This window comes from Diospyros lotus, chromosome 2 (assembly GCF_014633365.1).
Source record: "Diospyros lotus cultivar Yz01 chromosome 2, ASM1463336v1, whole genome shotgun sequence".
NCBI lineage: Eukaryota > Viridiplantae > Streptophyta > Magnoliopsida > Ericales > Ebenaceae > Diospyros > Diospyros lotus.
The window spans coordinates 47116242-47133307 of NC_068339.1; the positions used below are offsets into that span (position 1 = coordinate 47116242).

Below are 17066 nucleotides of genomic sequence, written 5' to 3' on the forward strand. Positions count from 1 at the left end.
TAGCTGGAGTACACAAAGGATTTACTTTCAGCAATGTTGTTCTTCTTCGGCTTCTCCATTTTAAGAAACTCCTCCTTATTAAAACTTCCATGATAGTCATCAAAGTATTCGGCAGGAAAACTGTAATGATACTCCTTAGATAGTATCATTGCAAACTCTTGCAACTTCTCGCAAAACATTCGACCGAATTCCTTGCACTCTTCATCAAACCCTCTGTTGGTTCCTTTGTCCCTTCGGCTAGTCTCATTCTCAAACTTCTTTTCCCAAATTTGATGCTTTTGGTCAACTGAAAATGCAGCATTCTTTGGCTGCCATTGAAGCTCCAATCCAGCTGAAAATGAAGCATTATTTTGCTGCAATTTAGGGCCCATCTGCTCCATGTATGGACTGCTACCAATGGCCTTATGATCAGGTCGTTCCCCTAAAAATACAGCACCCTTCTACTGCGACTAAGACTCCAGTGTCCTCGTGCGTGCACTACTCCTCTTGGCTGGAATCTCACTGGCTGGAAAAGCAAAAGGCCAAGAAAACACAGCCCTTTCCATCATAATTCCTCACACTTCCCGCCTGGAATTGCCTTGCTTCCAGAAAATCCCTTCCGATAATCGCTGAACGGTTGCAACTCTAAAATCGCTCCAAGTTCTAACAGAGATTGTCAAGATGCAACAATCGCTTCCAGACTAATTCCTTACTCACTGAATGTCAGCTCTGAATCGGATTGGAACAACCTCTCGACAGCTAAGAAACACTGTTGGAATTCGTTTCCCGTGACCAATTTACAGTGATCGAATGAACTGTTTTCGTCGAAAACTCAACCGAGAACCAACACTAATCATTGTCCAACACTCCAAATCTGCTTTGACTGCAATTTTCGATCAACCTAAATTGCTCTAGGAGTCGCTGGAAGCTTCATCAGAATCGCTTGGTGCAATCTTTTCCAGCACTCGATCACAGCAAATCAAGATCGCCCAGACTCTCTGTGCAACTGCTGTGATTCAACGACTACCCCCACCTGCTTCCTCTTCGTATAATAATTACCGAAATTATTGGCCAAGGGTCACTCACCTGCTGCGCCTTCCAATTCCAAACTGAGGGTGCTCGCTTGCTTGGAGATTAACACCTCCCAGCGCCAACTACCGCCCAATCACCGACCAACACCATCGTTTCTACTGTTGCTGGCCCTCCTAGCTGTCTGTGTCACCACTTCTGACCGACTCCCACACTAATCGCGAATGCTCCTCAGTTCGCGTTCCCTCTGGTGCTGTCCGTGTCGCCCACTTCAGCGGATCTACCGTACCAGTCGTTAGCTCTAGTCACAAATCCTCCTGGCTTGCTCGTCTTCGATTCCGAACAAGATAACTGGAGTCTCCGCGAGCCAATCCTCTACTTCTCCTTCAAATCCGAGCCAACACTCCCTTCCTCATGCATCGGAATCAATTCCGAGATTCAATGGCCGTGGATCATAGGCTCAGTTCAGCCTCCAAACCATTGGTTCCAAATCCGCCTAAGCTGCTATCGACGCCTCCAAGAAAATCGAACAACTCTTCCAGATCACAAGTCGTGATCATCTGCAGCTTCGCTTACCCAATCGCTTCCTGTAACTCGACCGGCTCCAAAGCTGTCCTCCAAAGTAGCCTCAATCAGTTCTGAGGGACGCCTCACTTGGTGACAATCTCTCCTTGGTTCCTTATGAATCAGATCGAAATTGTTGGCCAATCAGTTCTGTTGAAACTCTTCGACAGTTAGCGATATTTGTCTCAATTCTGTCTAAAATAGACTAAAATCACAGCCAAGGAACATGCTCTGATACCATTTGTCATTAACCTAGGGTTCATGACGGACTGAAATGGACAATCGGAAAGATCCGATTGAATTAAGGTTAAGAGCAGAATGTATTAGAGGGAAAATTGAAGAAGAATGGGGGAGAAATTAGAGAGAAAATGAGGGAGAGCAGAATAGAGAAATGCGAGGGAGATTGTAGAGAAATTGTAGAGAGAGAATCAAATTTCAATTATCAATTTCAGCATATCCCCTTTCTACCGTTGAGGCAATATATATATAGCCTCACTTAGCTACCAAACAAAACTCTCTAACCAACTAAGCTACAAGACAAAAAGGGAAATAACAGAATAACAACACCCATATGCTGTAACCAAATTACAAAGATACCTCCTAACTATAATTGTAACTTAACTATAATTGTAACTCAATTACAGCTTTGCCCCTATAATACCCAAGATCGTGACAGCTACTACTTCAAATGCTCAAATTGAATTTGAACTAGATGTAGATGGATAGGGAGAATTGAACAAATTCAAGGCATGCAATAACAAAATGCAACATTAAGTCACCAAAACAACACCCCCAATACTTGCAACCATCTTTCTTAGGCTTCTATATATCACCTATGATCTCCAAATGCAAGAAGTGAACAAAAAGGGGAAAAAAAAAAAATTATATTTTCATAGGCCCAAGTTAAATTAGTGGCTTTTCCTTAGTTTCCCATCTTCCTTGATTGTGTTTCATTTACTTCAACAATGTTTTTTTAAAGCAATTTAAGTCTCAATTTTCTTAAGATTATATTATTCCAGTAATAAAAAATCAAACTACACTCAATATTCAATTATCAACATTCTATTGGCGTGATCAATATTTATAGACACCACAAAGACTGAGTTTTCATTATACAAAGAAATATGCAAATTCAAGTCTAGTATATTACCTACCAAAAAAATGTATGAAACTATCATCACACTTCTAAACTGTAGAAATCATCCAACAAAAGGAGTAGATGATGTGGAAGAAGATATTAGAGATGATGCTTCTAATGATGAAAATATAAAAATGTTTGATCTTGATGATGAGGATGATTTTTAGATTATTTAAAATGCATAATTAGTTAATCTTGATTAAGATTTAAAACCTATAATTTTTTTTAAGATTTAATTTAAGTTGACTTAAGGACTTTAGATTACATCTTTTGGCATTTTTTATTGTTCTTTTCATTAATATATGTTGAATTTTTTAATTTCCTTGATAACATACTTATAAATATGTCATTAGGAGTTAGGACTTATTTTATATCTCATTTTTCAAGTAGGATATATATTTTTCTTTTTTTTTAAAAAAGCATGCGCCTAGTTCTATTAGGCACGTGCCTCGTCGTGCGCCTCAGGCTCCAACACCCTTTTGGGCCTTAGTGTGCCTTGAGCCTTTAATAACACTGGCTACAACCTACAGGTGGTGAAAAATTCAGTCCAGGACACCAATGCAAAAGACATTTTTTGTATATGGAAGGATTGTATGAAGGGATAGTAGAAGAAGAGAAAGATGTTGCTGGGATTGGATGAAGAAAGTGAGGCCAGTTATTGAGATTTCTTGGGATAAAAAATCTTTCAACGGGGAGGGAATGTCACGACCAAGATCGACTAGTTAATTTATTTTTTGCAACATATTATTTTATTTTGTAGGAGGAGTTAGTTATTACTTTAGGAGCAATTATTTGTAATGGAGGACTGGTAACCGCTCTATAAAATCTGTTGGATAGCTTTATATATAAAGCTATAACCCACAATATCGAGATTATGTATGATCAGAATTCAAAGTTCTTTTTCTCTATAATTGTCCCCCCACTTTCTCTCAGTTTCTCTCTCATTTCTCTCTGTTCCTCCCTCATTTCTATCTCTATTTCTCCCTCTCTTTCAATATCTTCAAAGAATTCGTAGTTAGGGGTGGGTTCCTAACATATTTGTGCTAGACAATAAGCTATAAGGGGAATAAATTACATGATGTATATCAACTTGAAATCCTTCAAACAAACAACTCAACAGAAATGGAGATGCAAATTGGATCACGGACATAGCAAGCAAATTAAGGACATAGACAATAGTCACTGTCACGAAAGAAGGATAATAAAATTCTTCCTTATCGTCTCAATTAACCTCAAAAGAGGTTGATTTGATTTATACACCAGCTTTCTATTAGAATTAGGAAGTTGCCTAAAACATTTAAAGAAAGATTCTAAAACTAAATTAGGAAACCTACATAACTTTAGGATACAACAATTAATAAAAACAATCAATCTAAATCTACAAGATACACAATCTACATTCCTTATAAATAAATCAATCAATCATAATCTATAATAATGGAAACCATATCTGCTGACACTCCCCCTCAAGATTGGGAGTGAATATTCGTCATCCCAATCTTGCTTGTCATCTTCTTAAACACGGCTGCTGGAAGGCCTTTGGTTAGCATATCTGCAAGATGATCTCCCGAGGAGATGTAGGGCGTACAAATCATCCCACTATCCAATTTCTCTTTTATAAAATATCCATCCACTTCAACATGCTTTGTTCTATCATGTTGAACTGGATTATGTGCGATACTAATGGCTGATTTGCTATCACAATAGAGTCTTATAGTGTTTGTCCACCCAACCTTGAGATCCTCTAATAATATTTTTAACCATAATAGCTCACACATACCTAGGGCCATGGATCGAAACTCGGCTTCAGCACTTGATCGGGCAACCACATTCTGTTTCTTGCTCCTCCATGTGACCAAGTTACCCCCCAAGAAGGTACAATAGCCGGACGTTGATCTTCTATCCACCACGGATCCTGCATAATCAGCATCAGTGTATGCTTCTAGTAACATAGCTTCACCTTTTTTAAATAGAATGCCCTTCCCAGGTGTGCCCTTCAAATAGTGTAGGATTCTATAGACAGCTTTAAGAAGAGATTCCCTTGGGGTATGCATGAATTGACTGATAACTCCCACGACATATGCTATGTCTGGCCGAGTATGAGCCAAGTATATCAATCGCCCAACTAGCCTTTGGTAGACCTCTTTATCAACCAAATCATCCTCTAATGCCTCACTTAGCTTATGATTGGGATAAATGGGGTTTTCCACTGCTTTGCAACCGAGAAGCCCTGTTTCTATGAGGAGATCCACTGCATATTTTTGTTGAGAGATAAAAATACCTTCTTTGGAATGAGCCACCTCTATCTCCAAGAAATATTTCAACCTCCCCAAATCTTTAATTTCAAACTCTTTTACCAAACATTCTTGTAGCTGTTGTATGCCCTCTTCATTGTTACCGATGACAACTATGTCATCCACGTAAACGAGCAGAACTGTGACTCCCCCTGTGGCCGAGTGGTGAAAAAAGAGAGTGTGATCTCCCTGACTTTGTTGGTACCCCATACGAAGCATCACACCAGTAAACTTTCCAAACCACGCCCTAGGGGACTGTTTTAAGCCATAGAGAGCTTTCTTGAGGCGACAAAGAACAAGGTCTTTTGTAGTGGCAGTGGTACGTCCATGTAGAGTTCCTCCTCGAGTGTTCCATGCAAAAATGCATTTTTTACATCAAATTGATGTAAAGACCAATCTAGGTTAGCTGCCAATGAGAGAATCACTCTAACTGTGTTGAGCTTAGCTACTGGAGCAAAGGTGTCTAAGTAATCCACTCCATACACCTGTGTATATCCCTTGGCCACCAATCTTGCCTTGTATCGGTCTAAGGTCCCATCAGATTTGTATTTCATAGTATAAACCCATTTACACCCCACCAAATGCTTCCCCTTAGGCAATGGGAATAAATCCCACGTTTGATTTTTGTCAAGGGCAACCATCTCAGCTTCCATGGCATCCTTCCAATGCTTATCCCTTATGGCTTCAGAAAAAGTTTTTGGAATGGGAATGGTATAAAGATTGCTAAGAAAGGTTTTATGGGCAAAGGAGAGTTTAGAATATGAGAGGAAGAGATGTATGAGATGTTTAGTGCAAGTTCTTGTCCCTTTTCGAAGAGCAATAGGCCAATCAAGATCACTGTAAGATGTATCAGTTGTGGAAATAGGGTCAACTTTATCAAAAATAGAAACAAATGAGGAGTTAGAGATGGAATTACCTGGAGAGGTTTCCAAAAAAGAGACTAATTTGTCAGTGCCTTTCGCATCTGTAAGTGGAGTAGAGTCAGAAGTGGATGCTGAGGCTTGCATAGGACTAGGTTCCGGCCTTTGCCTCCTTGAGTATACCTACAGTGGTCTAGGCGTATTTGGGGACTTTTCTCTTGATGTCAGTCCTAGAGATTCCTACAAATCAGTAGATGGGTGAAGAGATGATGACACATCCTGATTTGAGAGAATGAAAGGATACTCCTCAGTGGACAAATTAAAATGCTGTTCTTGAGCAATTGAATTTTTAAAGTAAGGCTCATTCTCAGCAAAGGTCACATCAGCAGACACAAAAAACTTTCTGGTAGGGGGATGATAGCAACGACACCCTCTCTGGGTTGGAGAATACCCTGTGAACACACATTTTAGGGCACGAGGGTCCAACTTTCCTCTATTGACAGCAGGTATATGGACATAGGCTGTACACCCGAATATCTTGGGTTGACAATAACTAGTTGTGTGAAAATCTGGAAAATAATCAATTAGGAGTTGAATTGGACTACGAAATGCTAGGCTTTTTGAAGGAAGCCTATTAATGAGAGCAGTGGCAGTAAGTGCTGCTTCCCCCCAATAGGATTTAGGGACACGGTGATGAAAAAGAAGAGCTCTAACCACAGTTAATAAGTGTCCGTTTTTCCTCTCTGCCACCCCATTCTGTTGGGGAGTATAAGGACAAGAGGATTCATGTATAATACCTTTTTCTTGAAAAAATAGTGAGAGGGATTGATTAAAAAAGTCTTTAGCATTGTCAGATCGAAATCTCGTTATCCCTACACCAAATTGGTTTTGAATCATGTTATAGAATGTTGGAAAAATTTGGCTAACTTCAGATTTTATTTTCAGCAAATAAAGCCAAACAACCCTAGTATAATCATCAACAAATATGACAAACCATCTTGCCCCAGAAATGTTGGGGACATTTGATGGACCCCAAATATCACTATGGATTAGAGAGAAGGGAGAATCAGATTTTTTATTTGACAGGGGAAAAGACACTCTTCTATGTTTTGCAAACTCACACACATCACAGTGAAAATTTTTTATTTCTAGATTTCTAGCTAAATCAGGAAACATCAACTTAAGGGTATGAAAAGAAGGATGACCAAGCCTATAATGGTGTAACCAAAACTGATCTGAATTGGATTGAACCAGGCATGACACCCGAGAGAAAAATCCTTGTTTGTGCTGCCCATCAGGTTCCTCAAGATAGTAGAGTCCTTCTCTAGCCCTAGCAAGCCCAATCATAATCTTCATGCCCTGCTCCTAAATCTCACAGATATTTGAATGAAACAAGACATGACATTTAGTATCCTCAATGAGTTTTTGGATAGATATTAGGTTGGTGAACAGCTTAGGGACATGAAGAACATTTTTTAAAGTAAGATTTTCACTAAGGAAAATATTCCCTTAGCTTGCAACAGTGGTGAGAGAACCATAAGCCATTGTGATTTTTCTAGAACTAGGACATGGGTAATAGGAGATAAATAGATGAGGAAAAGGAGTCATGTGATCCGAGGCACCAGAATCTAAGACCCAAGAATTCTGGTGCATAATTTCTGAAGCTTGTAGGGAATAAGAAGAAGAAGTATTACCTGTGATAGCAAGAGAACAGGTGCCCTTGTCAGTCTTCTTGTCAAGGGACCCCAAGAAACTTCTCAGCCGGTCAATTTCTAATTTTTTTAGCTCCTGGACCTCTCCTTGTTCTGAATCTCCTGGTTCAAATGACTAGGAATTGGCCATGTACCCCTGTCCCTACATTGAACTTCTCACCGGTCCTCCCTTAGGTGGTTGCCCATGTAGCTTCTAGCACTTATCTATGGTATGCCTAGGTTTTTTGCAGAAAGTACACCACAAAGAGTCCTTATCTACTGATTTCTTTTCTTCTCTAGGCCCTCTACCAGGATTATTAGCCTTCAAGGAGATTAGGGCAGAACCTTCTCTAGAAGGGGTTTCTAGCATGACACCCCTTCTTCCTTCTTTTGCTCTAATCAAAGATATAACTACATTTAAGGAAGGCAAATCCTCCTTACCGAGGATTTGTACTCTTACCACATCAAATTCGAGGTTGAGGCTGGCTAGAAAATCATAGATCCTCTCTTTCTCCACAAATCGTTTGTGCAAGACTGCATCCTCACTACACTTCATCTTCAAGCACTGGTAGTGGTCAAGTTCTTGCCATAGTGTTTGCAGCTGGTTAGCATACTCAGTGATGGTCCTTGTTCCTTGTTTGGTTGCTCCTGCCTTCGCTCTTATTTCATAGATTTGCGATGCATCGTGGACTTTAGAGTAGGTGAGATTTATTGCATCCCAAATATCCTTAGTTGTAGTCAAGAACATAACCGTGTCGCTGATTTCTGAAACCATTGAGTTCCAGAGCCAAGACATCACCAATGAGTCTTCTTCATCTCATGCTCCAAATGTTTGATCCGTCTCCTTAGGACCTGTTCCCAACAAGTGGCTTAGTTTTCCTTTCCCTTTAAGAAAGGTGCGGATTAGCTGAGACCATTTTAAGTAGTTTTTACTGTTCAACCGATAAGCTACTTGAAGGTTTTGTAATTCTCCCCCCTATACCACTGCCATGAGTCCCAGCAAACTGAGTTTCAGTAGATGCAACCTCAGTCGCATGGCTGGAATCTCCAGATTCGGGTATAGGATCATGCGTAACAGACATGATGATGAGAAGGAGAAGAAAAAGGGACAATCTAACAAAGGAAGATTGGAAGAACAGGCTATGATCGAAGCTGGATTAGTGCTTCTATGGTTCTAATACCATGTCACGAAAGAAGGATAATAAAATTCTTCCTTATCGTCTCAATTAACCTCAAAAGAGGTTGATTTGATTTATACACCAGCTTCCTATTAGAATTAGGAAGTTGCCTAAAACATTTAAAGAAAGATTCTAAAACTCAATTAGGAAACCTACATAACTTTAGGATACAACAATTAATAGAAACAATCAATCTAAATCTACAATATACACAATCTACATTCCTTATAAATAAATCAATCAATCATAATCTATAATAATGGAAACCATATTTGCTGACAATCACAACACAGAGAGCAAGCAAAATGACCAAATTGAGGAACAAATAGAAATTGAGTGTTCACACAAACAATTAGCAGAATATTAAGCTCTAATCCTATAGCATAGACATGAACTTGAAACATAGACACAAAACAAGCTAACATGACTATACCACAAGAAATAGGACAAGATCATGGCTAAACAAGTTCAAGTCAAAGAGCCATCACTCCACACAGCCAATGCCAAAGGTCAGGCAGGCATGCTTGTAGTCTTAACCTCATCTTCAATGAATACGGGACAACAATTAGTAACAGTTTTTCATATAAACCATTTGTTACTACAATCACAAATGTCACAGGTAAGATATATATATATATATATATATATAACTATTAGAACCACCTACTTACTTAATAAATGTATTCTTTCTTGTAAGCATTAATCCATATCTTGTTCTTATAATAACTATCTGTCTTCCATACTTGAAGACAAACGGGAGCCCATGTGTGTATACAATACATATACGCCAGTTGGCCAATTTAGAATTATATTTGTGAATCCAAATAGATGGTGCACCAAAAGGTATGTAGGAAAGGAGTTGGCAAAATCCTCAAAGTGGAAGTAATAGCAGATAAAATTCAAGTATGTGGCAGCAAGAAAGAATATACATAAGTTACCATATTTTGTAGCCGATTTACTTCATCATTCAACTTGGAAACCTCTTCCTGCAAATAAAAGTACAAAGTTCATCAAACATGAGAAATAAGAAAATTGATTCTCCCCACCTTAGAAATTAAAGCAAAATACAATCCCAAACTAGAATATAAGATTAAAGGAACTTAATGTAGCAATACCATGGAACACCTGTCAATAGGAGACCAAGGGCCTAAATGTTATTTCCATTATCTTGTGCTCTTTGGGACCTCCTAGTAAATTTTAGGTTGGAAAAGAATATAAGGTTGGCTATTCACTATTTCCAAAAAGCACACAGTTTCAAGAAGTCTTGTTCTCTGATACATCATGAGAAGTCCGACTTAATGTTGGGTGTCATTTGATTTTTTATACTGCTTTACGTCAAAATCAAGAAAAAACAGGCATAGAGTCTCTCCCTAATGCATATCAAATCTGTGTATCTCTTTCAAGCTCCAAGCTTTGGTTATTTTTTGTCAAATAGGGATCTTCCATTCCCACTTGGTATTGAGCTCCTATTTCTCAGGATAACAGCTTTCATAGAAGGAAAAAAACACAACAAAATAGAAAATTTCCCACATGCAAGGAAGGTTTGGCACTCACTGAAGAGTTGTTAACTTGTTCATAGAGATATCAAACTGGCATCCGAGGTGAGCCTGCCACCCCAGGCCATGATGGCAGGGGCTGGGACACCTGCACAGACCCCCTTGCTTGGGATCCCCATCCCACCCTTTGACACTGATGCCCCCCCCCCCCCCCCCTCTTCAAGCAGCTCAATCCTCAATCCACAATCAATACTGGACCTCTATTGTCCTCACGCTCACCGTCTCCTACTTTCCTGGGCTCACTCACTTCATTTCTCTTACATAGTTACAGTATATTTTGAATTTGTATTATTTGAAACAACATATATAATTATTTTTTAATAATAATCATGTCTGGTGCCTATCGTAGCATGTCTTCACAAAAAATTCACGTCAGGTTATATCTTCCATGCAACCTCCACATCATAGTACATCATATTTAAATGCCCAACCACACACCTCAAATTCCTCCTAAATTTTCAAGAGAATATGGTCAGGATTGAGCCAGTAAATTTCCTAATCTCACATGCACTCCTAGGTCACAAAAAGCAGGTAGTAGTTCTTTGGCAACTGAAGGGCAACCACATGCACTAAGGAGCAATGGGATTATGGGACTAGTGAAGTTTGAAAACATTAGAGACATTATAGAAATTAGTGGAAAAGGCAATGTAGAATATGTAAAAAGGAATATGTTTGTGCCAGCGCAGGTGAGGCTGGACATTTGTTGAGACACACAAGGAAGCACGAGTAGCACATTGAACATTGAGCCTTGAGTTATGCATTTACTGGCCTCTAAAATGGTGTTAAGATTCTTCCTTACCCACAGAAAACAACTCTGGGAATAAAACATAAGACTACATATCACCTTGTCCAATCTAACAAAAAAGACCTTTTAGAAATTTTATGTATATTTCTTACTAAGCAAATAAGCCTAAATTCTTTCAGGCTCCTGTGTTTCCCCTTTTTTAAAACTAACACAGAGGGAGATTCAAACTCTATTTGCATATTGAGCTGAAAAACAAAGCATGAACAACCACCATGATCTTGCCTCCTATTATGCTCCAATAGTCTTGGAAGAAAATATCCTAAAACCTTAAGGGCCTAGGGCCTAAGGCCTAAGGTGGTTGTACATAGATAATTTTCTCCAACAAATAGTCCTCCATAACTAATGAGAGTCAAAGGAAAAGTCTTTACCATTCTTGGAAATGCATATGAAGAGATGTAGAATGTTTTGTGTAATAAGATTTTTTTATAGAGAATTTTACAAAAAAATATATATATATATATCACATACCTTTGTACAATTATTTTTCCTTTGTGTAATTAGCATTACATTTTTATATGCAATTAATTGTGGACATGAAGGTTGAATAATTATTAAATTAATTAAACCACATATCAAAGAAATATAGATCTTCTTGATAATTTGTAAGAGACTTCAAACATTTTCATCAGACCATGTCCAATCACTCTCATTTCTGATAAGTAAAAGAAAGTGCATGAATTAACAAAAAAAAAAAAGGTTCATGAAGCAAGAAAGCACCAAGAGGTGCCACCCATGCTACATGTTGGATCCCCCCCCCCCCCCCTTAAATTTCAAAGTATAACCAAGAAATATTGGTACAATTTCTACAACTTAAAATATTCGGATATAGGTATTGAAATTTTAAGACTTTTGGCAACTCCCTCAGGACTTTTCTTGAGAATTTCAAGCCTTAATGCAAATATCACCAGATCCCCATCCTAATTTTTGTCTATTTATTCCTTCATCGACAATTAAAACTTCATGAGGATCTTACTACTGGGAGCCCAAGGCTAAATAGTTCCCGGTACTTCTGATGATGCCTCCAATCAGCTCCACGGCACAAACCTTGATGTGCCTACCACTGTATCAAGGCTTCACTGCGGACATGCAACAAATCAATGCCGGCAGCCAAATATCTTATGATTCTTTCACAAACGAAAGTCAGAAGTGAAACTTTGAAGACAAGTTCTTTAGTGGGACAATTCAATGGCAAAGAGACTAGCCGGGGAGATTTGAAGAGCAACAACTCTTTTTAGAAATTGGGACAACTTTAGTTGTGGGTTTCCCCATCCTAACCGACCATCCTTTAAGAGAGATTTGTGTTCACAACTCATCTCCATCTTACAGTTTAATGAGCATTAGAGGAGTACTTTTTATACTTGTTAAACACAGATGAGAGCACATTCTTTCAGGAGCAACGAGAACATTCCCATGAATGACGCTTCGCCTCACTATCCTGGTTCCAGAAGATCCGACCACATTCGAAGAAACGACAACAATGACCAAATCACAAAATGGGAAAACAAAAGTAGATCGAACGGCATAAACTCGATTCAAGACAATGAAAAGGGAAGAGAGGACGTACCCCGTGTTCGCTGACGAGGGTGTGCCGATCCCAAACGACCAACGTGGCGCAGACGAAGACGATGAATAGCAATGCAAGACGCTTGGGTCGCTTCAAATAATAGGCCGGATTCACATACCTCCATCGGCTGGACGACGACGATCTGCTCCTCCCCATTTCCACATACACCGACAGACGTATGCTGCTGCTGCCGCCGCCGCCGCCGCTGCTGCGGATGCGGATGTAGATACCTATAAAATACTAACTATATAAAACCCTAATCCTAATTCCAGAATTCATAAATGAAAATCATCCGCTGAATCGGATCGGTCTCCGCCTGATGCAGAAATGAAGAAAGTGAGACAGAAGATCTGCGTGCCCTGCCCGCGAAGGATCTGTCGTCTCCCGAGCTTGGATTGTTGTTATATGACTTCAGAGACAGAAATGAGAGGGAGAGAAGACAACTAGTTTTAGTCAGACGACATCAACATCGACGACGACGACGACGGAGTCATGAAACCGCAACAACGTAGGACGAATTGTCAAAGAGACTCAACGAGAAGTAGGTCGTCGCCTCCTCCATCATCAGAGGGCAAGAAAATTCAACCAATTCTTTAGCAGGGCCAGTCGGGGGGGCCTGGGTTACTTGATAACTATTGATCATCGGATTCATTGGCTTAACTGCAAAACAAAATTAGGGGCTGTTAGGCCGCCCCTGCTTTTTTTTCCAATTTCTTTTATTTTCAATTTTGTATTCTTATTAAATGCCAATAATTTCAAAATATATTTTTTCCTAATATCTCCTGATTTTCCCCCAAAAATATAGATTTAGTGAAAATATTAATAAAATTAAAATTATTTAATGATCGCAGAGAGATGGGAAAAAATGATTGTCTTAACCCTTAAATTAAAAATAAAAATATAGTATTATGCTAAATATAGCAAATGGCTCACAAAAAGAAATACTAAACTTTTATTTATTTTTTAATTTTGCTTATAAAATAAAAAATTCAAAAGCTTCCTTCATTTCAAACAATAATGGGCTCAAAACCTATATCATCATCTAATAATTTGCTTATTCCACAATCTTAGGTGAACAAACAAATTTGTCACGAAGACCAATTTCAAGATATACCCCCATAGATAAACACAAGCGATTGTGTAATTTTGCACAGAGACAAATTTAAACCAACGATCTTGTCGTATTCCAAAATTTATATTTTAAAAATTTAGCTTATTGTGTTTAAAATTTAGTTGCAATATTAATCTATTGTCAGACTTTTTATTTAAATCTCTTAAAAGTAAGGATTTCTCGTGAATTTTGATGGTTTATAATCTCAATAAAAATTAATCAGGATTAAGCATTAAAAATTTAAACTCGTATCCAGCCTAATCACAAGAAAGTAATTAGGAGAAAAAGAAGAAAAAATCATATTGTTTCGATTCGATTCGACTAAATTGAGTTGGGACTATATAATCATATCGAAATTTTATAATTAAAAACTTGTAAATGTTAAGAATTATGTGAAAGTGGTAGGCCACCCATCCTGGATAACTTATAAAACTAGCATTACTAAACAAACTTCAATACTGGAAGTGCAAGAGAAGCATAATAATGTCTTCAAGATTCAACAATAAGCAATGATGTTGTTGCGACTTGCAACTAATACAGCTTCAGCATAAAGCAACATGCATGCTTCACCATGTAAGTCATTTGCTGCTGCTGCTGCTGCTTTGGGATTATTTAGGTTAATCAGGTGTTTAGATCCAATGCTATTACTTAAACCCAACTGGGTAATAAGTAGAAGAACCAACCCTCAATTCAACAACGAAATTAGAATAAAACTCAAACCGAATTACTTTAATCACTCCGATAATTCTATTGATAGTCGTGTCTGTCTTAATTCACGAGCACTAATTTTAACTGTTTCATGTTAAATGGAATACTCTTAACAACTTTAGCCCGACACCTTGTTGGTATCGTTGCCACGAAGACTCACTCTCTTAGTCGTAAAACTGTAAAAGTAGGCTGGAATTTGCAGTGAAATAAGCTATGGAACAACAAACCCCTCTTTCATATTACAAGTCCTTTGGTGAGTTTCATTCATTTACAGAGTGGTAGCTAAGTGTTATGGCAGTGATTAGCTCTTAGTCTGCCGCCTTTCCCAAGCTTGGAGAACAAAGTTGCAAGCTTCAGTCCACTGGACCCTGGCCTAATCGAGTTGATGTCACCCCAACTCGTGCAGTTATCTGCCGGACACATCAAACTCCTTGCATCCATTCCCTTTGCCGGGCCAAACTCGCACCATTTTCCCGGCACCACCCTGTCCTCTGCTCGGCGGAGGACATCTGCGTCGATCTTTGACAGCAGCTGATCCCCTTCTTTGAAAGCTCGCGCAAAAACTGCGTGGCCCGACACCATTTTGTCGTAGTGGGAGATGTCGAGCTGCCGGGGCTGACCTGTGCCGGTGTGCCAAGCAACGGAGTAGCTCAAGCCCAAGTCATCGGCCACTGTGGTGTTGTGGAACTCGGGGGAGTTGCAGAGGACGGTGTGGAAGTAGAGCTCAAGAGGAAGCAGCACATTGTTGAAGTACATTAGGAGTTTCCTTGGGAGATTGTCCCATCCATTGACGCAATAGTCTGTGAAGCCTCTGCTCAGTATCACATAAGGTGAACCTGTTTATGGCAACATAAACACAACAGAATACCCAAATTTCACCGACTTGTAATCGTTGGATTTCCATGGCAGATAACTCAACTGACCTCCAAAAACCTTGAATGCATCTGGGGCAGCCCTGCTCTCCACAGCGTAGAAGAGTGGAGCCTTCTTTTTCAGGTAAAGACTGGGGTCTACGACGATCCGATTAGCCTTCTGCCTCCTGCTCGGGAGTATTTTTACATGAGTTCCAGAGTGAGAATTTTGAAGGAGATTATGCAGAGTTGAGGTGTTCTTACTCCTTCCAGCCAGTGCTGCTCGTGAAGTCGATAAAATTGAGGTCCCTTGGCAGAAAACTGAAAGCGTGGAGCAGATCTGCGAGTAAACAGAGTGAAGCATTGAGTGACTGCTCTATTAGCAAGCAAGCACGAACAAGGATGAACAGAACATTTTGTAAGAAACCATTGAATTGAGGTTCTAAATTTGCTTATTGTAGCAATAGCAATGTCTCAGACATACCATCCTGAGGCACAAGAGGATAGTCAGAGGCGCTTAGGACCACAACCCAGTCCCAATGTGGACTAATCCTGAGAAGCAATGCAGCAGCATGGAGAGTGGAAGCCAGGGCCGAGGCGCCCATTGGGTTCACGGCATAGCTTCTTCCCACAACATGGACATTCCCATAAGCCCGGAACACAGTCTCGGATTGGACAGAGAGAGCCAATTGGATCCTCTCATGGTCGTGGTCGAGTTGCAGGAGGTACTGGTTTCTTGGATGATAAGTAGCCTCGAGAAGCCTCAGCATCCTGGCTGCATCTCCCCCACGGCCAGAGATGGAATAGGCCAGGACAGGAGGCTGCCCCGGCCCTTTCGAGGGGACTCTCATGGAAATCGGAAGCTGACGAAGACTTGAAGCATCGGAGAACCGGTAGCGGAGATAGGGCGTTGACAAGGCTGCACCCAGCAGCAACACTAAGCCCGTGGAAATGCCCAGAAACCAGGGGCAGTAGCCCGTAATAGTCCACGAATAAGCCCTCGACATCTTCGTCAAACAGCAGCTTCCTAAGCAAGAAGCAATCTTGAAGAAGAAGAAGAAGATGATGATGAAGATTGAAGAATCCTGGACAGATTGGGCGGGGGGGGGGGGGGGGGGGGGGGGGGGTGACTTGAATTACTTGAAGGGGTCAGAGATGAACCAGTTTTCTGGTTTTTTAATTAGGACTAGGAGCAGTTGGAGGATTATTCTAATGAAATGGTCAATTTCAATTATGGAAAAGAAAATGGAGAGGTGAGAAGTGAGAAAGGTGAGGTTTGGTACACACGTATGTTCTTTAGTTGCTAAGTCGATTAAACTACCAGACACACAAGACAGCTGCTAATAAATAAAAGGGTTTGTTTTTTATAAATACTCATCCATGGGTGACAACAACATTTCTGGTTAAATTAAATTAATTAAAATTATCAATTCGATTCGTGTTTAATTTGCTTTGATTTTTAAATCTTACAATTTCATTTATTTTTGTTTAGTTCAGTCTTTGTAACAAAAATAAAAAAATAATTAAATTAACTGAAATATTAAAAATAACGTGATTTTTACACTTTATTTTAAAAAAAATTTGTAGTCAGTTTCATAAATAAATAAAGTATGGGTTCTCAATTAATATCTGGTAAAATCTTTGGACGTAAGCAAACAAATAAACAATTGAGAGAGTCTGATTTTTCAAAGAGATTGAGAGTTGGCACTTGGCTTGGCTGGACAGATGCTAATAAAGC

The 17066-nt window shown here is 39.5% G+C and overlaps 2 protein-coding genes across 2 annotated transcripts in view; both read right to left on the reverse strand.

Annotated features, from left to right (window-relative positions):
* Positions 1–13299, reverse strand: part of LOC127794854 (mannosyl-oligosaccharide 1,2-alpha-mannosidase MNS1-like) — a 39385-nt gene extending 26086 nt beyond the window's left edge. Inside the window, exons 1-2 of the mRNA XM_052326111.1 lie at positions 12659–13299; positions 9672–9719 (exon numbers count right to left, since the gene is read on the reverse strand). Coding sequence (XP_052182071.1) covers positions 9672–9719; positions 12659–12814 — 204 coding nt within the window. The 5' untranslated portion in view covers positions 12815–13299. The remainder of the gene's footprint in view (positions 1–9671; positions 9720–12658) is intronic.
* Positions 13300–14493: 1194 nt separating this feature from the next.
* LOC127794056 (beta-glucuronosyltransferase GlcAT14B-like) lies at positions 14494–16432 on the reverse strand. The gene is made up of 4 exons (XM_052324937.1): positions 15813–16432; positions 15593–15668; positions 15401–15516; positions 14494–15313 (listed from the first exon to the last, which is right to left on the reverse strand). Exons 1-4 carry the CDS (start codon positions 16333–16335, stop codon positions 14760–14762), a joined length of 1269 nt encoding a protein of 422 aa, XP_052180897.1. The 5' UTR covers positions 16336–16432; the 3' UTR covers positions 14494–14759.
* Between the last annotated feature and the right edge of the window lie 634 nt (positions 16433–17066).